General features: G+C 41.8%; 1 protein-coding gene and 1 long non-coding RNA gene across 2 annotated transcripts; one reads left to right on the forward strand and one right to left on the reverse strand.

Moving 5' to 3' along the window:
- The first annotated feature begins 1,051 nt into the window (after positions 1-1,051).
- Positions 1,052-13,224, forward strand: HSD17B2 (hydroxysteroid 17-beta dehydrogenase 2). Its single transcript, XM_026713965.2, has 6 exons — positions 1,052-1,243; positions 1,410-1,719; positions 7,312-7,524; positions 9,163-9,348; positions 10,481-10,618; positions 11,679-13,224. Exons 1-6 carry the CDS (start codon positions 1,127-1,129, stop codon positions 12,038-12,040), a joined length of 1,326 nt encoding a protein of 441 aa, XP_026569750.2. The 5' UTR covers positions 1,052-1,126; the 3' UTR covers positions 12,041-13,224.
- On the reverse strand, positions 5,759-9,412 carry LOC148124856 (uncharacterized). Its single transcript, XR_015744987.1, has 3 exons — positions 9,298-9,412; positions 7,729-7,882; positions 5,759-6,012 (listed from the first exon to the last, which is right to left on the reverse strand). It is a non-coding gene; the product is annotated as an uncharacterized LOC148124856 (long non-coding RNA).
- Positions 13,225-25,558: the final 12,334 nt, after the last annotated feature.

Consider the following 25,558-nt stretch of genomic DNA (forward strand, 5'->3'; position numbering starts at 1 on the left):
CCAACTCTGTAAATCTGTTAAGATCTACTTGTACGAGCAACTCTTAAGCAAACTGACTCCAATAAAGCTGTGTGTTTCTTTCTAACTAAGATCTGAGCACCGCTGTCTCCATTTAAACTGTCCTTAAGAAATCCTCTTGTACTGGTTATCTGCTGTGAAGCCTCAACTGCACTTATCTAGTCTCTGGATTAGGGAGAATGTAAGGTTGGGACAGTGGTGGGTAGACGTCTCAATGGGGAAGAGGGGTTGAAATAAAAGAAATGAAGTACAGATATGGAAAAAACGTACAACGTACAGCATCCCACTGTAGCCTTAGCCTCCCCGTGGAAAAGTTTCCTCCACTTTTCAAACTTTCCAGTGAAGAGAGAGACAGAGATTGTATTTCACGTTAACACATAGATTTTTTTGCTGAGCAAGGATTTCTTTACTTCTTCTTTTTTCCTTCTAAACATCTCCCCCGCTCCTTTTTAAAAAATAAAAAATAAAATCCCTCAACCATCATCGTCATGGGATCTTCTGAGAATTTTAGAACTTGCAGGAGGTGCAGAAAAAAATAAACACGCGCGCGCGCGCACACATACACACACACAGCTCTGCACTTTCTCCTTAGCCTAGGCCACTTGACAAAGCCTCTGCCCACCCCACCCCCGCTACCCCCCCCAAGGTCAGAGTGGAAGGATTGTGGTACTGCCCCTTCCAATGAGTTGTGCTTCGGAGTGTGTTCGTTTGTGCTAGTTAAGTTCTTCGGTTCCAGCTAAGCAGCGAGCTGATGAAAAGAGAAGCGTGTGTCCTCATTAAATCCACGCCCAGTTGGAAGGCTGCACATCAAAGGGAACAGGTCAGCTCCGGAGTACGGTTGCATGCACGTGCGCGCGCGCACACACACACACACACACACACACACAAACACACACTCTTTTCCCTGAAGTGCCTGGGCTGCAAACCTATCAATTATGTCCCCTTTCTAACTTCCCTTATGACAAAACTTAGTCTTGGCTCTATCAATCATTATCCAAAGCTTGTTCTCTCTCTCTCTCTCTCTCTCTCTCTGTCTCTCCCCCTCCTTCCCTCCCCCACGTGTGTAGGTGGAGCCCTTTTGCAATAAGAAAGAGAGGGGGATAACAAAATGAAGAGAATGCAAACATGTCAGGATTCCCCACTGCCATCCTGGTGTGGCAAACCAGATAAAACTCACTTCAGTTCAAAGCTTGCTGTCTCTCGCTGCCTGTCAAGCCCTTTTCAGGTGCTTCTTTCCTGCTTGGGAGACATCACACACCTTTGCCTGGGCTGTGAATCGTCCTAGGAAGTTTTCTTTTTAATCTGTTTTATACATACCAAGGATCGTGGTTTTTTTTTTGCTTGTTTGTTTCCCCTTCTTCTTCTTCTTCTTCTTTCCCCTTTCTTTTCAGTGCCTGCGTGAGCAATCCCCTATCATGTTTTTGCACCGGGATGAAGTGGATCCTTCTCTGCTCTTTTACATGGGAGCCACGGTGCTCTACGGCGGGACCATTTTCTATCGAGCGAAGAAGAACCGACTGGAGAAAAAGACCCCCTTTTGCTGGGGTCTCCTGTTGCTTTTGACCCTGGAAGTCCTCTGCTTTGCTACCTTGAGAAGTGCCCTGGGCTTGGCTCTGTTCTCCCTGGCGTGCCTTGTGTTTTGCTTGTACACTCCTGTGCAAGCAATGTTGCCCGTCGGTCGTAAGGCAGTTCTGATTACAGGTAAGGGGAGATGGAATGTCTAAGGATGGGTTAGCCGTCCTACCTTCTCGAGTGGAATGGCCAAGTTGGAATTGGCACAGTTTCCTCTAAAAGTAGAAGATTTCTAGCGGGCTTAGCTAACATCTTTCCTTTTTAATAATTTGTATTAAATTTTACACTTTTAAAAACAAATCTTATGTACAATATTTGCAGTAGGTTGTGGCGTGAACTTTTCTATTTTCATTTACATACATACATACATAATTTACATTTTGCATTATCTTTTATTCCTGTTATCTAACCAAACATACCATTTTCCCGAGACCGTATAATATTCTTTTTCTTCCTTCTCTTGCAATTCCATTGTAAGTTTACTCATTTCTGCACACTCCATAATTTTCTTTATGATCATTTTATCTGTGGGATTACTCTCTAGTTTCCAATTTGGTGCATACGTTATTCTAGAATTTGGGGCATACGTTATTATAGCTTCTGTCAGTGTATGTATTGTTATATATTCAATGCCCTTCTTATATTCACCTCTGATTATCCGTAATAAAAACATTTCTGGCTTAAGTTCTATTTTTAAACCAATTATTTCTTGCAGCCAGATCCCTTTTTTATTCCAAAATGTCTTTGCTTTAGAACGTTGGTCTGCTTTGCCTGGTATAGAAATAAGGTTATTTTAAGGATGCTTTGGATCTGTTAGGGATTGTGTGAAAGTTGGGATGGGCTTTTGGGTAAGGAAGCTTTGGGATGCAGGAGCAGTGAGGTGCCCTTGTTGCACGCTGAGCTCGGTTGTTTCCTTGCAGACGTTTCGTGACCCAGCTAGGGAACATCATCAGTGCTAGGTGATGATGGACTAGCACTGATGATGTCCCCTAGTTGGGTCATGAAACATCTGCAAGAAAACAACCAAGCTCAGAGAGCACCGAGGATCCCACCATTGTCCTCCTCCTCCTCCTCCTCCTCCTCCTCCTCCTCCTCCTCCTCCTCCTCCTCCTCCTCCTCCTCCTCCTCCTCCTCCACCACCACCACCACCACCACCACCACCTCTCTGCAAATCCTCTCCCTTCTAGCACTGTTGATGTTCCCTAGTTAGGTCATGAAACGTCTGCCAGAAAGCCACCAAGCTCAGCGAGCCCCAAGGACCTCTCATTTCAACCCTGAGCTACAAGTGTTCCCATTTATTGATTGTAAACTGTGAAATAATTTAGGGATCTGAGCCCATCGCCTCCTTTTTCTTCCCATGCAAAAAAGGGAAGGGCCGGCCTTTTCGACAGCCTGGTTTTAGAACTAGCGCAGCTGTTTGCATCTGGCAGGTGGCTTTAAACTGTCGGTCATAAATGGCAACAGACCCAAGTCCAGAAAGGTGTGACACTGGGTGTGGATTTTTCACACAAATTACTTAACTGCTGGTACAGCACGTTGACAAGGAAAGCATGTCACACGGAGGGAAAAGGCTGGAGGGAAAAAATTCTTCAACGGACTCTGAAAATAATAGTAAATCTCTCTCTTTCTCTCTCAGTCTCTTTCTGTTTCTCTCTCTCTCTCTCCTCTCAAACTGTGTCTCCCTTTCTCTCTCTTCTCCCCTCCCTCTCAACATATCTCCTTCTGTTTCTGTCTCCTCTCAATCTCTCTTCCCTTTTTTCTCTCTCCTCCCTCCCTCTCTCTCCTTCTCTCTCTCTCTCTCAATATCTATTTCACTCTCTTCCTCCTCTCAGTCTGTCTCTTCCACTTTCTCCTTCTCTCTCTCAATCTCTCTTTCTCGCTCTCACTCCTCTGTGTCTTTCTTTCCCTCTTTTTCTCTTTCTGTCCCTTTCTCTCCGACTCTCTCTCTCTTTCTCTCTCACACAACCCAAAATGAGAATGAGAGACAGAGAAACAGAAAAACTAAGACCATAGAAGGTTGACTATCCTTGCTTTGGTACTTTTGTGCTTCAGTTTCTTTCCTTTTGGTGCTGTTGCTGAAAGTTTAGATGTACTTCTTGCTCTTTCTTTCTTTCTTTCTTTCTTTCTTTCTTTCTTTCTTTCTTTCTTTCTTTCTTTCTTTCTTTCTTTCTTTCTTTCTTTCTTTCTTTTTTCTTTCCTTCCTTCCTTCCTTCCTTCCCTCCCTCCCTCCTTTCTTTCTTTCTCTTTCTTTCTTTCTTTCCTTCCTTCCTTCCTTCCTTCCTTCCTTCCTTCCTCCCTCCCTCCCTCCCTCCCTCCCTCCCTCCTCCTTCCTTCCTTCCTTCCTTCCTTCCTTCCTTCCTTCCTTCCTTTTCTTTCTTTCTTTCCTTCCTTCCTTCCTTCCTCCTTCCTTCCTTCTTTCTTCTTCCTTCCTTCCTTCCTTCCTTCCTTCCTTCCTTCCTTCCTTCCTTCCTTCCTTCCTTCCTTCCTTCCTTCCTTCCTTCCTTCTCCCTCCTTTCCTCCTCCCTCCCTCCTCCCTCCCTCCCTCCTTCCTTCCTTCCTTCCTTCCTTCCTTCCTTCCTTCCTTCCTTCCTTCCTCCTCCTCCCTCCCTCCCAATTTTTGCAGATGAGTATATTGAGGCAGACACGTGCTCTTTCCATCCTCACAACCAGGACTCCTGGTCACATACCTTACAGCCAAATACCAGTCACAGCCAAAAGTTCTCCTCTGCTCCCCCGCTCCCGCCCCGCCACCTTTGGATTTATTTTTATGCTCTCATGTCTTCTGCTGGTAGCCTGTTTGTCATCTCTTTAAAATCATGCGCCGAGAAGCATGCCTTCCCTTTCCGAGTTCTGGATTGGCCCTTCGTGTAGGTGGTGGGATTTGAGAGAAAGACACATTTAGCAGGATGGCTCATTCCCAACAAAGGGAAGCAAGACGTTCAAAACACACTTCGGTATCTGTTCTGGTCAAAGCAAAGACTTGCCTTCTCTTTTGATCGATGGATGCAGGCTGGGTAAAGTTTTCACAGATTTGGCAACATGACAGGAAGAGATCTCGAACTGAAGTCTAACCTTGGACCAGGAGTGGGATTCTACCGGTTCGCACCTATTCGCTAGAACCAGTTGTTAACTTTCTAAGCAGTTCAGAGAACCAGTTGTTAGAAGAAATTACTGGACTAATCCTGTAAGGAAGGCAAGAAGGAAACATTCTGGTGTTGCTTACAGAAACTGCCTCTCCCTTAACTCTTATTACATTCTTGGCAGGACTAGACTTCCTGTCTCAGGAACTTCTCTGGAGTTTTTTTTCCCCTCCTTTGCTGGTACTTTGCTTGTGTGGAGTGACCGTTTAAAGTTACAATGGCACTGAAAAAAGTGACTTATGACCATTTTTCACACTTACGACTGTTGTAGCATCCCCACAGTCATGAGAGGCCAGGCGAGGAGATATGTGCCTCGATGTGAGTGATGTTGAGTTGGCCATGCCCAGACAGTCATATGACCACCAAGCCACGCCCACCAACTAAGCCACGCCTACAGAACCAGTTGTTAAAAAAAATTGAATCCCACCCTTGCCTTGGACCCTGTTGTCCAGATGTGGGATGGACTCTTCAGGTGGCATTTTGGTTTTTTTTTGGGGGGGGGGTGCTCTTTGTGGAGCCCTTCTGTGAGCTTGGTTTGTTTGGTGGCAGGCATTTTATTACCAAACTAGGTAACACCATCAGTGCCTAGCTTGGTAAACGACACGTCTGCCACCAAACAACCAGGTTCAGTGAGTTGAGAGAAGAGTTTGCTAATGCAATGTCTGCCAGAAAACAACCAACTTCACCAAGAAAGCACCAAGGACCCCACATTCAACCCTGAGCTACAAAATATGCTGTCGTGTCGGTATCCTCTGAAAAATAATTTTAAAAAATTAGGTAGAATTAGATGCCGTGCATGGCTTATTTCCACTCTGCAGATGGTAGGGCTGGAGGTAGAAGTCATTAAGGGCTGGAGGTCAAAGTTCAAACCTTCATTAACCCAAGTCGCCACCTCTCAGCCCAGCCTGCATGCAAGGTTACTTAGCAGCATTAAACGACACGTGCCGCTCGTGAGGTCTGCAAGGAAAAGGCATAATCGTAATGAATGGGATGCTTCATAAAGAAATGCTGGAAAAGAGGCAGTTACCGAAAGCTTTTCATTCACCCGGGAGTTTATTTAGGGACAGGTATGTAATTCCTGAGGCGAAGAGGATGGGGGATGGAAACGGAGCACCTTAAGACAAAATCAGAGCTTCTCCTTGTTATTTCTTCTTTCACGCTAACATTGCAAAACGCTCAGGTTTCTTTTTAGGTCCCGGGTTCCAAAGGTCCTGCTCCGAGGAGTCGTAAGACTCTTTGAGATGGTTCGATTGATGGAGGTGTATGCAAAGGCAGTCCTCGTCTGACGACATCGAGCCCAAAATTTATGTTGTTAAGTCAGACATTCAGACATTTGTTAAGTGAGATTTATAAGCTTCCTTCCAAAGTGGTTAAGCGTTGCAATCATATGCATGTATGTACATATGAATACATGTACATATGTATGTGTTTATACATCTCTCTCTCTCTCTCTTTCTCTCTCTGTATACACACACATATACATATACACACACACACACACATACGTACACACACATATATGCATCTATTAATATTTCAATGGCTTCTTTAATAGGAATATATGCATGCACAGAAACATACCATATATACACACACACACATACACACACATATACACATACAAAACAGACATATATACACTTACATATATATGCATACATACACACACATATATACTAATATTTTCAATGGCTTCTTTAATAGGAATGTGTACATATATATGTATGTATGTGTAAAAATATAAATGTATATATCTGTGTATATACAGATACACACACACACTGTCAGCCTTCAAGAGTTTTCTTTCAAGGTTTTTCTCCCTTTGCTTTGCATCTTTCAGCTGTCATAAGTAACGGGGGGAGAAGAGGGGTATGGTTATGGGAAGTGAGCTGGAGGTGTTACAAACCAGAACTGTATAAGCTGGTGGGGGTGGGTGGGAATACATTTTTGCTTAGGTTTCTATCCTATCCTATGCAACTCTTTGTCAAAATATGTCAAGGTCAACGGACAGAAGCCTCATAACCACCTGGAGATGCCCGCATGATGATATACACAACTTTTAATTGGATGAGCCAATTGAACTATCGGGGGTGGGAACGTGGCCATTACTTTGTATATGTGATTTACGCGCCCATTTTCTCAGATTCAGAATTCTTTTGTTGCTACCACTCGATTTCCAGTAAAAAGATATTTTTTCTCTGATGAAAAGAGTCTAAGTATTTCTTGCTTGGATTTTGAATGGAGCACCAGCTGGCACACACACATATACACACACACACACACATATACACACACAAAACAGACATATATGCACACTTATATATGCATACACACACACACACACACACACACATATATTAATATTTTTAACGGCTTCTTTAATAGGAATGTGTACATATATTCGTAAGTATGTGTAAAAATATAATATGTATATGTATCTGTGTATACACACACATACATACACACATATGTATATGCATACATATAGTAATATTTTTAATGGCTTCTTTAATAAGAATGTATGTATATTATACACACACACACAGACATATACTGATATTTTTGATGGCTTCTTTGATAGGAACCGACAGTGGGATCGGCCATGAGCTGGCCAAGTACCTTGACAGTTTAGGGTTCACTGTCTTTGCCGGCGTCTTAAGTGCAACGGGGCCCGGGGCCAAAAGTCTGAAGGAGACCTGCTCCGAAAGGCTTTCAATCCTGCAATTGGACATCACCAGTTCTGCGCAAATCAAGGAGGCTTATCACGAAATAAGACGGAAGTTGCAACAGGAAGGTATGGCTTGTTTGCCTGATCCCACCCTCTGTGATCCCTGTCCTTGCCGAAGTGACCTTTTTTATTTTTTGCAAAGATCCAGAAAGGAAGCTTGTTGATATTGGCCTGAGCAGCCCAATCGCCTTTCAAAATCAGAGGCTGACATCAATGTTTACCTCCTTTGAGTGGCTGATGAAATGAGCAGAATTGAGATAAAAGATCTACCTTAGTGCAGTTGCATGTGGTCAACTCAACGGTGTGGCCCCTCTGTTGACTGTTTGTCCCACGTCTGCAATCTAGGTAATGAAAAACCTTGCTGGCCACCCATGGTGATCCATTAAAGATTGTCAGATCTCAACACTGTGGCATACAAATGCTGCTATGAAAAAAATCAAATCAAATCAATGGTCTATTTAATTTCTGAAATACAATCAACCCTACTCATCAGATATGAGGTTTTGTGGGTAAAGACCTCGTTTCCCTCCCCTTTCCTTCCATCTCAGAAAGGCTCTGTTGTTTACAAGTCTTTGAGCTCTGTCTGTTGGTAACCCTTTACGTTCTGGAGGGTTATTGATTATTAACAGTTTTTAGGACAATCACATTGTAATATTCATTCCTCTTGGCTTTAAACGACAAACAGTTCATTTGGCTGTTGGAAAATCTAAAATTGCTACTTTTCAGAAACCCTGAGATGTCTGATTTTCTTCATTTGCTTTAAAAAGTAAGCAAAAGAGAAGAGTTTGGTAAGATATATATGCAAAGGAAGGAAGGGAAGGAAGGAAGGTAGAAAGGAAGGAAGGAAAGAAAAACAGAGAGGGAAAGAAGGAAGAAAGGAAGGAAAAATGAATGGAGGAAGGGAGGGAGGGAAGAAAGAAAGAAAGGAAGGAAGGAAAAACAGATGGGGAAGAAAGGAAGGAAAAACAGTGAGGGAGGGAGGGAAGGGAGGGAGGAAGGAAGGAAGGAAGGAAGGAAGGAAGGAAGGAAGGAAGGAAGGAAGGAAGGAAGGAAGGAAGGAAGGAAGGAAGGAAGGAAGGAAAAACAGGAAGGAAGGAAGGAAGGAAAAACAGACAAGGAAGGAAGGAAGGAAGGAAAATGAATGGAGGAAGGGAGGGAGGGAAGAAAGAAAGAAAGGAAGGAAAAACAGATGGGAAAGAAAGGAAGGAAAAACAGTGAGGGAGGAGGGAAGGAGAAGGAAGGAGGAAGGAAGGAAGGAAGGAAGGAAGGAAGGAAGGAAGGAAGGAAGGAAGGAAAACAAGGAAGGAAGGAAGGAAGGAAGGAAGGAAGGAAGGAAGGAAGGAAGGAAGGAAGGAAGGAAAAACAGATGGGGGAAGAAAGGAAGGAAAAACAGACAAGGAAGGAAGGAAGGAAAAATGGAGGGAGGGAGGGAAGAAAGGAAGGAAAAACAGACAGGAAGGGAAGGAAAAACAAAGGGAGGGAGGGAAGGAAGAAATGAAAGAAGGAAAAACAGACAAGGAAGGAAGGAAGGAAAAATGGGGAAGGAAGGAAGGTAAAATGGAGGGAGGGAAGGGAGGGAGGAAAGAAGGAAGGGAAAACAGGAAAGAGGGAGGGTGGGAAGGAAGGAAAGGAAAGGTTCTGGGATTGCTTCCTGCCACAGGAATTCATTACTTCACTCGTTGGCTTTTCCTTTCTCCTCGCCAGAGCTTTGGGCTGTTATCAACAATGCAGGAATCCTGGGGTTCATAGCAGACGGAGAACTGCTCCCCATGAGTTCTTACAAGCAGTGCATGGATGTAAATTTCTTTGGGCCTGTTGAAATATCCAAAATGTTCTTACCATTGCTCCGGAAATCCAAGGGAAGGATTATTAACGTCTCGAGCCTGGCAGGTGAGTTATGTTTTCCAGCAAGTTGTAAATTGATAGACCGTCACCTGCGTTGGATTTTGCTCCCTTCAAGGCCACTTTTCTGAACCTTTGGAGCTGCCTTGTGGGAGGTCTCCAAATGAATCAGGAATCGAATGATCAGATGGCAGGAAAAAGCAAATACGTCAGTGGTAAACAATTGAGCTATCTAGCTGTTCAAGATGATTTAGTTTGGCACCTTATAGATAGGACACTATCACACTTCTAATCTTGAAGTATTTATAGCCACGCCAAGGCCACAGATGCAGGGAAAATGTGGACTGGCCTATTCTGTGTGTGTGTGTGTGTGTGTGTGTGTGTGTGTGTGCACGCTTGTCTGTGTGTGTTTTGCTACTATGCAAACCAACGGCTCGCTTATCTTTCGAAATTTGTACTTCTCCGAGTATTGCTAAGGCAAAAATAAAACACGTATTGAAGAAAGGCATGCATGTTTATTTACTTTGTTGCAAAAATAATGTACAGAATTGCATTTTATTGGCGTTAACTTCCCTTGTGATTTCCCATGGATTCTAATAAACACAAGGCAGCCTTCGGATCAAATCTATCAATTAAAATGGGACCTTTTTTTTATCCCTTGTCTATTAAATCTCATCTTCAGAAAGTCCCAAACAAAAGATTGGATAATGCAATGAAATATGATGTAATGTTCTCATTCCCTGCACTGTGAAAAGTGCTTCTTAGAGGAGGAACTTGAATTGCTTGGGGCTTTTTTGTCTGGTAACTAAAGATATTTTTTTTAAGTCCAACTAGCAGAGTCTCAGACAGTTGGGATGTATTAAAAAATGAGGCAATAGCAAACTCATATGTGACACACACACACACACACACATAAGATATATGTAAAGGATATATATATATATATATATATATATATATATATATATATATATATATATATATATATATATATATCTCCTTTAAGAAAAATAAGAGGAGAAGAAAAAACAAGACAAGCATTTCAGAACTATATTTAGCCAATAAGAACTTAGACCTTTTACTAGTTTCTGATAAGAATTTTGTATTTAATATTGGCTTAGTGTTTTCCTTAAGCTTTTAGTTCTCCATCCATGTGTCACTGTTTTGACTTGTCTCGCAGGAGGAATCCCAATGCCACGGTTTGCTGCCTATGGTGCCTCCAAGGCAGCCCTCTCCATGTTTTCTGGCGTTATGAGGCAGGAGCTGTCCATGTGGGGCATCAAAGTTGCTGTTCTCCACCCATCAGGCTTCAAAACATGTAAGTTCTCCTCCATCAGGCTTCAACACACATAAGTCATGAGATTTCACTCCATCTTTCTCCCAACTCATGAGAAAATACGCCTCCAGAAGAACCAGGGTTCTCAATCCAACATCAGAAATTGTCCATCAGTCATCTAGCCAAGGATTGCACATGGTTTTGTTTTTTAAGATCTGAGATTCAGTTTGTCTCAGCCCCAAGATGCCCACTGTATTCTTTCTAAGAGTTTGTAAACTGTCTTTTCCCAAGGAAAGACTTGAATTATTTATTCTTTCATAGTTCAGGTCTACCAGCCACTCTTTTCAGATTCATAAAGACTTCTGGGAGCTTTCTCTGATGAGTTTCCTGGGAAGTCCTGGCTGTCCAATTTTGGCATCATGTAGCTGAGCCAATGCTTTCATAGGAAGATGGTTTTGAGACATTTAACTTGATCCCCAGAATTCTTCTTCTTCATTGATATATCCCAAGCCAACCTATGGAAGAAACCTGAACAGAGTAGGTTCTCCTGCCATCGCCTCCTCTCTATTTTTTCCTTATTGGATTTAGAATTAGAATACTTTATTTGCCCAAGTATGATTAGACACACAAGGAATTTGTCTCCGGTGCAGAAGCTCTCAGCGTACATGAAAAGCCACAGAATAATCATAATATAATAATACCAATAAAAAGACAATAAGAGAGATAATAATAATAATACTAAAGCCATACTACATGGGTAAATAGGCAGCACCATGAGAATGAGGCGTTAAGCAGAAGGAAGGCCTGACAGGCAAAAACGGTCCTTGTGCCTAGTGGTTTTGGCATGCAATGCCCTACAGTGCCATCCCAAGGAGAGAAATTAAAACAGTTTATGTCCAGGATGTAAGGGGTCTGTAGATATTTTCCAAGCTCTCCTTCTGACCTGTGCAATATACAGGCCTTCTCTGGAAGGCAGACTGGATTTCAATTGTTCCTTCCACAATCTTAACTATCCATTGGGAATCTTTCATAAGAATAACTTCTGAGGAGAAATCAAAGAGGTTAGACATTCCCCCCAAAAATGAATTTGTTGGTTTTCTAGCAATCGGGGGGAACCCTGAAGACTGGAAAAAGGAAGAACAGATGATTCTGGGCAGCCTAGCTCCAGATGTGAAGAACGATTATGGCGAGGATTACATCCATAATCTGAGGATGTTCCTCGGTGAGATGTCTTCAATTTGCTCATCTGATCTCTCACCCGTCTTCTCCGATGTTCTGCATGCTTTACTGGCTGAGCAACCAAAAGGTTTATACACTCCAGGCAAGAATAGTTACACCTTTCTTCTTGTGTTCTGTTATTTTCCTCTCTGGTTTTATGACTTTTTCATGAGCAAAATAATGGGTAACCCTCACATGCCTCATGCTCTCCGAACGGCAGAGCGAAAGAAACAGGTCATACATTGAGAGTAAGAAGTCTAGGCATCCTTCAAAAAATGGACGTCGGAAGTCCCTCGCATTTTTTATGGTTCATGTCCTTTATTTGATAAGTTATTCAGCTTTACACAATTACACAACCTAAGAAACCAGTAAACAATAGATGGAGATATGAATATAAGTGTAGATTTTAGAATGGTACAGAAGGAAGTTTTAACATTATCATAGTGAACATCTCATTGATAATGCCTTTTAAGGTTCACCTTTGTTTTGAAATGGAGATTAACTTTTTCTGGAATGGTATTTTGTGTTTTGGGGTAGTGCTGAAAAAAAAAAAATCTTCCCTTTTCCAAAGATTCATATCTATTTTTTTCCTGATCTTTTGTTCGACCTCATAAATATATATTTCCAGCCATGATTTTGCTCAGGAGTATATAAAAGAAAAATAAAATTGTACTCACCTGAAATCTTCTGAAAACTTTAGGGGAAGAATGTGAATGGATTCTATGCATATATGTATAAATTTGCATCATCTTGTTGCATTTTAAGACATAACGGGGCGTTTGTCCTTTGGGTCAATTCAACCTTAAGGCGCTATCCTGGATCAACCTGAGCTGAGCTGACATCTGACCTGGTTCCTAAATTACTTGACGGAATCGCCAAATCAAAAATGAAAAAAAAAACCCTAAGGGATCATAAAAGTTTGTCATTAACAGTAATAGCAGCCATAGCCAAAGGTTATACTATGCTTGGGCATGTTCCAAGACTCCAGTGCCAAGGAGGAGGATAAGAAAATTGTGCCCAGACAACACGCTGTTCAGTTAGACATGGAATTTTTTTATGTTCTTGAAAAGGAAAATGTATCAATAAAATATATATTCAAAAAAGAAAGAAAGAAAAGAACAAGAGAAAAAAGAAAAAAAAGAGAGACATAGACCTACTTATTTTGTCCAAATAGTGGTTAGTAGAAATGGGTTTCCTGTAGAGGAAAAGGAACTCCTGATCCGATTTCTGCAAGGAGATGGGGCTTGATCAAATTCCTAAGAGCTCCTCCTGCAGTTATTCATCTATTTCTTGCAACCCCTGGAATCTCCTGAAGTCAGGGGCCCGAGGTCTGGTGAAAGTGCCTAAACATTGGTTATGTGAGTTCCTACAGATTTCTGAGCCAAAGAGAGAGAAAGAGAGGGAGGGATGGAGGGAGGGAGGGAGGGAGGGACAGAGGGAGGGAGAGGAAGAGGGAGGGAGAGGGAGAGGGAGGGAGGGAGGAAGGGAGAGAGAGAGAGAGAGAGAGAGAGAGAGAGAGAGAGAGAATTGGGACAAGCTGTTGAATATACCTGAGGAAGGAAGGAAGGAAGAAGGAAGGAAGGAAGGAAGGAAGGAAGGAAGGAAGGAAGGAAGGAAAGAGGGAAGGAGAGAGGAAGAAAGAAAGGAATACAGAGGAGGAGGGTGGGAGGAAGAAAGGAAGGAAGGAAGGAAGGAAGGAAGGAAGGAAGGAAGGAAGGAAGGAAGGAAGGAAGGAAGGAAGGAAGGAAAAGAGGGAAGGAGAGAGGAAGAAAGAAATTTCCAAATTTGCTCAGACAATGACTGTGAAGGATCCATTGGAAATTGTATCCACAATCCTAATTGTAACCCGGATTAATGATTGAGACATTTGTGTGCCTACAAGCTAGAGTTGGTGCAATGCTTCTGCTGTTTTGGGTATTGTCCACTTGTTTGGGTTGTGCCAAATATTGTTAAGATTGAATGGGGATAGGATGATGTAAAAGGAAAGCACGAGGCCTCCCTGTAACAATTGTTCCCTTGGTCTGTATTGTAATAAACATATATTTATGACATTTTTCACTTGATCTTCAGCTTCTTGAGAGGTAATAGCAAGTCCTGCAGACTTTTGCCAGCCAACCTTAAACCACACAACACAAAAGAGATTGGGAGAGACAAACAGGCATGTGAAAGGGGGAAGCAAATTCGAAACATCTATTGAGAGATGCTATGAGTCATCTTGGACTGGGTTGCTGGGACCTGAAGTCATCTTTTGGGGGCACAGGTGACCCATAACTGCCTTAAAAGTTCCAGATCCCATAATATCCTCCTTTTCTCCCCAGGAGTTTGTGATGTCCTAGATTGTACCTTTACCAATCCTATGAAAGAAGTTGGACTAAGACTACCTGATTGGTCCGAGGTCACCTAGTGTTCTGACCTAGACCTTCCCCAAGATCACGAAGCTGACTCCTCGTCCCGATAAAACCCCTTTTTATTTAGTTTAAAGTGAATCCTCTCCAGCAAAGTCCCAGCTAACAGTCTTTCATGAGATTTCACAACTACAGACCTTTATCAGGCTTGAAGAGCTGCCAGGCCGATATCTTCCAAATGCCATGCTGTGGCAGCAGTGATTTGGCAAGAAGTCAGGAACAGATCCTCACCCTAATGAATTGAACTAATTGTCTCCTGCAAACACCACTTCCCTTTTCCTCCTCTTTATGGGAGGGGCCATTCACCATCCACCTGTGCCTTTACTCCCGAGTCGACCCTTGTTCCTTAGCTGTTCCCTTCTTCTGGCAGCTCTGCGCATGTGCACACTGGGAACAGGCTCCAGCTGCTCTTCTGCCCCACTGACCTCCGACTCTGAAGGCAGCTGATAACTGTCAGATGGTCCTGGTCCCATCTCTGCCTCTGATGCAGAGCCCTCGTCAGAGCCTTCCCCAGACTCCAGGACTGGTCCATGTTCCTCCCCAACGTGCTCATTGTCTGAGTCTGCCTGGCCGCTGTCAGGTCACAACACCTAGGAAGCTTCTTCACTTGAGTGGGGTCTTGAATTTATGTCTCTCCTAGTACAATACTTTCACAGTACAAGTATCCAGGCACTTGGGCCAAGCATCTATATCTAAAGGATCATTTGTCCCTGGCTCTAACCATGTAGGTAGTCCTCGACTTACAACAGTTCATTTAGTGACCCTTTGAAGCTACAACACAACTGAAAAAAGTCACTTATGACCGTTTTTCACACTTATGACCAATGCAGCATCCCTGCGGTCATGTGATCAACATTCAACTGACTCATGTTTATTGTTGCAGGATCCTGGAATCATGTAATCCCCTTTGTAACTTTCAGACAAGCAAAGTCGATGGAGAAAGCCAGATTCACTTAACAACCAGGTTACTAACTTATCAACTGCAGTGATTCAGTTAACAACCATGGCAAGAAAGATCATAAAATGGGGGGGGATCCGCTTAATAAATGTCTCACTTAGCAACAGAAATTTTGAGCTCAATTGTGGCCGTAAGTTGAGTCTACCTATATATAGTCAAATACCTCAACTACTACAGAAACTGAGGTGAATCAAGTCGATGAAAGCACCAGATTCAGGAAGGCTTGCCTTCAATGGAGAAGAAAGAAATACCCCTGAAAGATAAAATATTTCAGCAGCTTTTTGACCACCAAAAACAAGAATTATGAATCGCGATTCAAAGAAATCAACCCTATATATATATATATATATATTTTAGCAAAAGTAAGCGGTAGTGTTGATTATTAAAAAAGAAAAAAAAAGCAGCTACCTCAAAATAAATTTCAATTAAATAATATCTTAAGTCAGCGTGAACAAAGCAGAGCAGATATTGCACAATGACTGCATTTTTAAATTGTTGGTAGCATTGGCGCAGGTAAAAGAGAAATCATAGGAAAAGATCAAAGAGATAGGGTGGGGGAGGATTTATGTCACTTTGACGTGATATGAAATGTAGATGAATATGTAAAAAATACAGGCCATGGTGTGCTTCTGGTGCCATCCTGGATTAAGGAAGAAGATTGCCTTCCGATAAAATAAACAACATAAATATCAAGATATTAGGAAAGGTCATCAAGCACTGCGTGAAGCCAGAGACGGCCAGATTTGAAAGAAAATTCCATTTTCTTAGGTTGCAATTCTTTTCCATAGCTAACATGCGCTGACGTGAGCAGGGAAGTTGCCTTGGTTTATGTTGCTTCCAAGAAATGCTCCCGTTCAGCTCCAAATTCACCATCTTTTCTTTCTATCCAGCTTCCAGTTCTGTTTTCGGAACGCCTTCCACGCCTTTCTTTGGAATCATAAATTCAGAAATCGGATTCTGTTTTACCATCCAAACTTTTGAAGTTCCAGTTAAAGAGCCTATAAGAGCTCTAGGAAATATTTCACTAACTCTATAACACAAAGTTCTAGTTTTTTGTTTGTTTGTTTGTTTTTAAATTTCCCCTGATTTTAACATAGCTTTTTGGTTTTTTAGTTTGCCCTGTCGTAAGTCTAATTAAATAGTGCCAGTAGCACAATTACGAGTAGGAAAGTGACATGTGGGCAACTGGGACCCAACAGGGTGACAAATATTGTCACTCGTTGACTGATTCAAACAAGCAAACCTTCTAGTTAACTGGAAATTAGGCTTCTAAAAATAAAATGGATGAGCCTAAAGACATACAGGCTGCAGATGGAGACAAAGGGGAACTATGACGGCCCACCATTTGGTCTAATGAATGGCTCTGTTTAAACACACACACACACACACACACACACACACACACACACAGGAGGTGCAATGGAACAAAAGAGATGCGGTGAGCAGTGGTGCGATTCAATCGGTGTAACAACCGGTTCGATGAGTAGGCGCTTTGCATGTGCTCTACATTTCCAAAAGCCCATTTTCAACTCAATGACTTGCCTTCTGCTGTATTATTCCCCGGTGAATAAAACAGCTGAGGCATGGCAAACCACCCTGCTGTGAGAATCAGCTGTGCTAAAAAGCCAGGAAATATAGCACAGGAAGGAGCGGGGGTGGGTGGGCGGGGCCAAATGCTCACCAGAATGGATGTTTTCAAGTGGGAGATTTTTCCTCATCCGCCCTACAGCCCCGATCTTGCACCAAGCGAAAGCATTCAGGACTTCTCGAGTGCCGTAGTTTGGCCATTTTTAAACTTAATGCACCATTGGCGCACTCCACCTTCAGTGATGATGTTGTCCCCGTACACTTCACACAGTTGCCGAAAAATTTCAATCGGTTTATGGTTTTTTGCCAACAAAAACCTTATCACTGATCGCACCTCACAACTCGCGGGATTTTCAATTGCAACACATATTTGCTGTGAAATAACGGGCAACGATAGGAACCTCCCACTAAGCACGACTAGATGCAGACTGAACGGCGGATGCACAGACCAAAGATGGCCACGCTAGCTCCACCCCTTCTTGCTACAGACGAAAATGTAATCTATTTTATGATTAGTCCTTGTACATTTTGTTAGATTGCTCTGCTTGTAGCATCTCAGAAGATCCTACAGCATGGAAACGGTTTTTCAAGGGTATCCTTGGGGAAACCTTTTCCTTTTGAGAAACCTGCACCTTAAATTAAGAGACAACTTAGCTTTTAAGCCAGTAAAGAATAATCTTGAGAGCTGGCACCTATCTGGCACTTTGTCGGTTTCTTTCCTTTCTTGTCTATGGAGATTCTCAATCCTCCAGGTCATGGTTGTCCCAAAGGTGCTTTTCAAGAGGCAACTGAACTGCTGGTTTTTATTTCAAGACATTTCACTTCTTGTCCAAGAAGCTTCTCCTGAAGAGCTGAAGGAAAAGAGGTAGCTGCTTTAATAAGCTGCAGACATCTCCCCTAATGCACAGAAGTGCCTTTGAATCCCAAGTGCTGGTGGTATAAACCCTGAGCTGAAAAGAATGAAAGATCTTAAATCTAGTTATCCACTCTTCATTTTCACTTTGAAAAGCAAATGGAGACTGAGAACCAGAAAAGAGAATTCGTTTTGCTTTTTGATTTTTTTTAAAAGCAACAATTTTGGTGGCACTTCATTTTCTACCGTATGGAGTAATTACGGTCCCTGTCAGATCAAGGAGTGAATTTACAAGCTTAGGTAGACATGAAAAGTTAAAAAGGGGCTCTTGGAAATTACAAAGTGAGCAGCACAGAAATGAGATCTGTTCCTTCCTTGCTGACAGATTGTCTCTTCCTATTTGAGAAGATGAGTGGTTAGAAAGCACGAAGTTGGCACTCCAGGGGAGCTGGAAACAGAAGGCATCTGGGTTTCCTAATCCCTCTCCTGAGTCTGTAGGGGAATGTATTTCTTTGTCATGGGCTTCACCTTTGGAGGAGGGGCAAAAACAAACAAACAAAAGGATAGACAGACAGACAAAGAGATGGATGGATGGGTGGATGGGTGGGTAGATAGATAGATAGATAGATAGATAGATAGATAGATAGATAGATAGATAGATAGATAGATAGATAGATGATAGATAGATAGATAGATGGATGGATGGATGGATGGATGGATGGATGGATGGATGGATAGATAGATAGATAGATAGATAGATAGATAGATAGATAGATAGATAGATAGATAGATGGTAATAATGACGATGACAGATGATAGAAAGGTAGAATGAGAGATAGATAATGAGAGAGAGAAAGAGAGAGAGAAGAGAGAGATGAGAACAGATTGAACAGCCATTTGTCTAAAATAGTGTGGTTTCCTGCTCCAGTAGGGGTTGGACTAGAAGACATCCAAAGTCCCTTCCAACTTTGCTATTCTGTTAGTCAGACACATGGGTAATAAGGAGAGCAATAGAGGATCAGTTGGAAACATACCTTAATTCAGGCTGACATCAAACAGTTCTGCATCCTGATTCAAGGAGATGAAAGCAACTTCTTTTGATTGTGGTTATCTGCCTGCCTGCCTGCCTGCCTGCTGGTCTGTCTGTCTGTCTGTCTGTCTGTCTGTCTGTCTGTCTGTCTATCTATCTATCTATCTATCTATCTATCTATCTATCTATCTATCTATCTATCTATCATCTATTCTATATATATTCTCTCTCTCTCTGCCTCTGTCTGTCTGTCTCTCTCTCTCTCAAACACACACACACACTGTCTGTCTGTCTGTCTATCTATCTATCTATCTATCTATCTATCTATCTATCTATCTATCTATCTATCATCTATCTATCTACTTACCTACCTACCTATATTCTATTTCTATATATTTATTAAAGGGAATTAAAGGGGGGCTTAGCCATTGGAGAGAGGAACAACGTTTCTACTCTCTTGTAACTAAAAGGAGTGCCAGAATTCTGCCGCCAACCAAGAGACATTTGGAGATCCAACCTTATATATGAATTCCATTTAATGAGGAACCATGAAAAACCATCAAGGAGGTTCTTCTGATGTGAGTCTCTTTCAGACCAGAAAATGGGGGTAAGTAGGTAGCCATATAGATGGTCGAAACTGCTCCTTGGAAAAGAAAGCTCTATTACTTGGCAGAGGGAGATGAACAAGAATGAAGACCGGGAAGCAGAATTAGGTCGGCCCAACCTGTAGGTTTTGTTGACCCAACCATGCCCTATGCCATGGGTCCACAGCCAAGCTGGTTTAATGTAGCAAACAAGTCCTTTTTATCCACAGGAAGTCAGCCAAGAACACACAGCAATGGTACCTATAAAATAGCAATAATCACCAATTATCAACCAGGAAAGAATGTAATTACTTTGTGTCACACATAGGCTATTTACAACATGCTCTGCTTGGGCCTGGCTTTGGAGATCATGGGTGGTGATAGCTACCTTAGTAAGAAATCACCTGCTAGAAGAGAAGAATGCTGATTCAATGCCTCTTCCCTCCACCATGACAAGGCTCCTTTGTCTAATTCCCTTGGCCTTAAGCATAGGGAATGAACAAATGAATTGGTAAGGTGGTGAGGAAGGCAAGAGGTGTCAATAAAGGAGAATATTTGTAGCTCTGGGTTGAAACGAGGGGCTCTTGGTGCTCTCTGAGCTTGGTGGTTTTCTTGCAGACTTTTCATTACCAAACTAGGTAACATCATTAGTGCTAGAAGGGTTTGCAGAGATGAGGAGGAGAAGAAGGAGGAGGAGGAGGAAAGAGGAGGAGGAAGAGGAGGAGGAAGACTGTCGGGTCCTTGGTGCTCTCTGAGCTTGGTTGTTTTCTTGCAGACGTTTCATTACCCAAACTAGGTAACATCATCAGGACTAATAAGGAGGAGGGTTTGTTCTCAGTTTATATTCAAGTGGCTTGCCCTGTCAGTGAAGGGGGAGGTGGTCTTAGAGGTTCTTTGGTTGGGCTGTTTACTGTTGTTTCTTTGGCAGTTTCTTGACTGGGGTATTACTGGATGGTGCACTGAGTATCAAACAAATGTCAGACCAACAATCAAGCCCAACTTGAAGTAGCTTTCCCACTAACACTGTCAGGGCAAATCACCAACTGACAGCAAATCACACTCCTTATGAGCACTGATGATGTTACCTAGTTTGGGTAATGAAATGTCTGCAGGATAACAAGCAAACTTAGAGAGCACCAAGGACTCCACAGTCCTCCTCCTCCTCCTTTCCATCTTCCTCCTCCTCCTCCTCCTCCTCCTCCTCCTCCTCCTCCTCCTCCTCCTCCTCCTCCATCCTCCTCCTCCTCCTCCTCCCAAATACTCCTCTCTTCTAGCAGGTATGATGTTATCTAGCTTAGGTAATGAAATGTCTGCAGGAAAACAAGCAAGCTCAGAGAGCACCAAGGATGAGCACAAGAGGATGAGAAGGAAACTCCCGATAATCACCTTTTGATCTTGCTTGGTATAAGGTGGGGTAAGGGCAAACTCTAACAGGTTTTGAATTTTATTTGAATTATCCTACCACACCAAAAGTGAAGAACTTTCTTGTAATCATTTTCTTGACTTGGCCCTCCTTCAAAAGTTTGACAGCAACAGATGCTGGAATCCTTCCAACATCCATCTGGAATCTAACTTGTTCACAATATGCACCATATTTTAATGAGACTAAGGAAGAATAGGATGCATTTCCTTCTGAACTTCAGAAATCCAGTTGCTCTCCACAATCTACCAAGTAATACCTATGAGGGAGGAAAAGAAAGCCTCGTCCCTTGTGTCTTCGTCAAGCAGGATGGAAACTAATCAAGGAGAGAAGGAACCTAGAACTAAGGAGACATTTCCTGACAATTAGAACAATTAATCAGTGGAACAACTTGCCTCCAGAAGTTGTGGATGCTCCAACTCTGGAAGTTTTTAAGAAGAGACTGGACAGCCATTTGTCTGAAATGTATAGGGTTTCCTGCCTAGGCAGGGGGTTGGACTAGAAGACCTCCAAGGTCCCTTCCAACTCTATTGTGATTGATTGGTTGGTCTCTCCTAAGGGACTATTATTTTATAAGTATTAGTCCATTGTTTAGACACAGCTGATTTTGGGCCAGTCAATATGGTCAAAGCTGAGATCAAGCTGCAAAATAATTTGATTTATTTTAAGACTTGCAAAACTGGGCCATCACGGCAGCATTGCTGCAATCACTTTAGCCAACGTTCTGGTATCAGAGCAGTACAACTGGTCTCACTCAACAGAGCTAAACTGGAATCAGAAATTTGCCTAATTATTAAGAAGAGTGACCTCTGCAAGATGGGCAGCAAAGACATTTTAATAAATAAGGAAGGAAAGAAACAAATATGGTAATCGTTTCAAAAACAGGCTTAGTGATACTGCTTAGTGACAGCAGTTCTGACAGTTCCAGTTGCTATTGTTAAATGAGGAGCCAACAAGGAACTTGCAACAAGCCAACTTGCAACTTCCTGATGGCTTCCCCATTGACCTTGCTTGTTGGAAGCTAGCAGGGAAGGTCATGTGTTGTGATTATTGACCACGAGGACAATAACAAGGATCAGTTGTAGCTACCGCTCATTCAGCACTTTCCTAAGTTTGAACAGTTGCTGTTAAACAAGGGCCACCTGTAAAATGTAAACCCTTTGAAATGGTGGCACATCCTGGTGCCAAGAGCCATGGTGGCACAGTGGTTAGAATGGAGTATTGCAGGCTGACTGTGCCGACAGTCAAGAGTTCGGTCCAGACTGGCTCAAGGTTTACTCAGCCTTCTGTCCTTCTGAGGTCAGTAAAATGAGGACCCAGATTGTTGGAGGCAATATCCTGACTCTGTTAACAGCTTAAAGAGGGCTGTAAAGAACTGTGAAGTGGTATATAAGTTTTAAGTGCTATTGATACTGCTTTCCTCTTTCAGAGCTAAAGTAGACGTAGTACAATCATACATTCCTTTTTAGTGAAACATGGACTAGTAATAATATACTTAATCAAGTAAACATCTAAAATAGTTTCTCACTTGTCTACTTTACAACTATTTGTAACCATTTCTTCCAGATTTAATATATATCCCACTGAATTCACCGAAGGATGTCTCTTTTTACTATCCCCGAGAGAGATTTTGCTAACTGCTGACAAAGAACATTAGCTTCAGGGTTTCCATTTAACTTTAATAGTACTGACATTCTGGACACAAAACACTTTTTTGGCAGATAATTTGTAACACCCAGTGCTAAATGTTGGCTTAGCCAGAACATCTGTAGATTTCTGCGGCCTTGAAAGCTCCCTGTAAAGTATCAACTCTAGAACTAATTTGCAAAATAAATACATAACCCAAATCAACTTGCAAAAGTTCATCCAAATCTATTTAAAGGGGCATTGGGTCTGATGGAACAAACTTGATTTTCCGATTTGATCTGAAAGAAAGAACCACACACAATTCAGTTTGGAGATGATTCAAAGCATCTTCTAGCTGTGTTTGAACTCGTGTGTGGGATAGACTTAACAATGAAGATATTACTGACTTTTTAATCTGGTGGCCTTGAAATGTGTAGACTTAAGAGTCTCACCAACACTTATGGTCAGATATGGGCAAGTGATTAAAGAATAAAGATTGTGAATAAGTGATTAAAGAATAAAGATGAGAGAGGTTAAAAGAAATAAAGGACGTAAGGAATTAAAATTAACGTAAGGGAGGGAGCTAAGGGGAGAAAGTATCTTTAGATAGGTCCAGTCCTAATGTCTTATCCCAATCTGACATGCACTAAATGTTCTAATACAAATGAAACTCTTAATAATATACTTTGCTTCTTCTTTTGATCCAGCCCTAATTTACAGCACGTACGCACACAAGCACAAATGTCACAGTTCCTAAATCTAATGAAACACTAAGTTGTACTGTGAAAATTCTGAACAAAGGACTGCTTTCTGCTAATTGCCTTGGATTGTGAGACAAGCAGTGCTTGTTCACGATGAAGACAATAAAATATGGCGTTAATAGCCACCCTTGAAAAATAGCAAGTGATTACTCTTTAACTCAGTGTGTGAACCGAAGTAAAGTTTAACCAGGTTGCGCTTTATTTAAATTGCACCAGAGTATGTGTTGTTTCAACACATTAATTGCCTCAATTTGAAGCTACATTCATTGGTTCTTCTCACTACTTGTTCTATGGAATACACGAATACCTGAGTACTCAACTGCTTTGAAACTCATCAAATTTGGTACTCAAAGCATTTTGAAGGGAAAACTATGTTCTGGTACTCATCATTTGTTTAGTGCTCAATGCATAAGCTAGAATTTGTCGGTGTCGATTGCCTTGTGACTTACATTATGCCTTAAGGGAAAAATTTGTTGGTACTCCTCGGTTTTGGTATTTATCGTGCCTCCTGGAACCAATTAAGGATGAGTACCGAAGTACCACTGTACAGTGTTGCCAAAAGTATGGCACTATGGTGGCTGGGGAATTCTGGGAGTTGAAGTCTCAAAGTTGCCAAGATTGAAAATTCCTGATGTAGAGATTCTTAAAGATGTAGGTTTTTTTCCAAGATGGCCTCATTATTAAGATGAAGAGGACAGTCTATTTGGAAGAGTTTGGCCTTCACTATTTATTATGGACACTATACGTCCTACGGTTTTCTCTGCGTTGGTTTTATAGCTTTTTGATATGCTCAGATGACTAATCAATAAATTTCTTTTGTTGATGTTGGTAGAGGGATACTGCCTCATTCGAGACTCAGCTTCTTTGGGTATTTTCTGAACTATAACATCAGATTAAGAACAGAGTAGATTCTCATGAAATCAATTTAGGAACTCAAGTTATGATTTTGTAAGAGGTGCGTGGGTGTGTGTATGTGTAAAAATTAAGAATAAGATTGCGGTGAGACTTCTGTGAAGAGACTGCTCTTTCATATTATTTTAAGGAAAAAGTTATGTAGTTGGCTTTCTACATGGCAAGTCTGTTTGCCAAGCTTTCTCCATTGTTCACCTTTGAACACTACTTTTAATCATGCGAAAGAAGGATTAACACACCTTATTTAGTTTTAATCCCTAGGCATGATGGCTATGTGAACTGGCATTCTTCCCAAAGCAAGTGAAGAAACCACTCCTGATTTCAAAGATATCAATCACAATACACACCTTATTTAAAAATAAAAGTCTTCAGTAATTAATTACACACGAAAAATAAGGTAATCGTTCCATCAAGCCATCATTGCAAAATGAATAAGTGCCACTTGTCGCTATTCCATAGAGGTGAAATGTTGCTTTATGATGACTTAAATATGTTTTCTAGTGTCGCAAGGAAATTCTTCTATTGGAAGATCTGACCTTTATGGCTGAGTAAAAAAAGAAGAAACCATACTATGGCGTTTACAAACTGGAACAGGGTTTCATTTGACAGCTCAGAAATGTTTGAAATGCACAGTTCATGGCATTTTAAACTTTTATGATGAGTGACTGTTGAGTAACAAAATAGCAGAGGTGGAAAGGAGCTTGAAGATCTTCTCATACACCCCCGTGCTTAGGCAGGGGACCTTCTACTATTTCAGACAAAAGGTTATCCAATCTCTTCTTAAAAACTGCCAATGTTAGAGCATCCACAACTTCTGGAAACAAATCATTCCTCTGATTAATTGTTTTCATTGTCAGGAAATTCCTCCTTAATTCTAGGTTGATTCTCTCCTTGATTAGTTTCCAACCATGGCTTCTTGTCCTGCCTTCAGGGGCTCTGGGGAATAGGCTGTCCCCCTATTCCTTGTAGCAGCCCCTCGGATATTGGAAGACTGCTATCTAGTTCTTTTTTTTAATTAAACCAAAAATATCCAATTCCTGCAACCATTCTTCATTGGGTTGGGAAGAGGTGGGGAGAGAAGACACAATCTATCATCTTGACAGTGAACTTCTTTTCCATCTCAATTTTTTTTTTTTAAAAATGATAAGAACAAAAAATAAGGAGAAAACAAGTTCTCATCCATTGCTTCCTGTCAGGTCTTCGGGTGTGTTGGAGGCTGACTCCTTCTTCTTTGTGGCAGCCCCTTAGATATTGGAAGACTGCTATCATGTCTCCCCTGGTCCTTCTTTTCATTAAACTAGACGCACCCAATTTCGCAACCGTTCTTCATATGTTTTAGCCTTCGGTCCCCTAACCGTTTCTGTTGCTCTTCTCTGCACTCTTTCCAGAGTCTCAACATCTTTTTTATACCCTCATGACCAAAACAGGATGCAGTATTCCAGGTGTGGCCTTACTAAGGCTCTTCAAGCTCAACAACGTCTCTGTTCATAATCTGGAAGATCTTTGGTTATTAGACCAAAGTCAATAACCAAATTAGTCAACCTGAATATCCCTCTTTAGAAAGCCACACCCACAACACCTACTATTCTTAAAATTCCCGGATTTTGGAAAACCCACTTTGTGTTCCA

This window comes from Pseudonaja textilis, chromosome 11, assembly GCF_049901715.1.
Source record: "Pseudonaja textilis isolate UNSWEBS1 chromosome 11, rPseTex1.2, whole genome shotgun sequence".
NCBI lineage: Eukaryota > Metazoa > Chordata > Lepidosauria > Squamata > Elapidae > Pseudonaja > Pseudonaja textilis.

What these genes read in the sequence shown, in the direction of transcription:
- HSD17B2 (XM_026713965.2), top strand. Translation starts at nt 1,127, where the DNA reads ATGAAGAGAATGCAAACATGTCAGGATTCCCCACTGCCATCCTGGTGT. An exon ending in GCCTGTCAAGCCCTTTTCAG is followed by an intron (nt 1,244 to 1,409) that starts GTGCTTCTTTCC and finishes CTTTCTTTTCAG; the next exon opens with TGCCTGCGTGAGCAATCCCC. An exon ending in TAAGGCAGTTCTGATTACAG is followed by an intron (nt 1,720 to 7,311) that starts GTAAGGGGAGAT and finishes CTTCTTTGATAG; the next exon opens with GAACCGACAGTGGGATCGGC.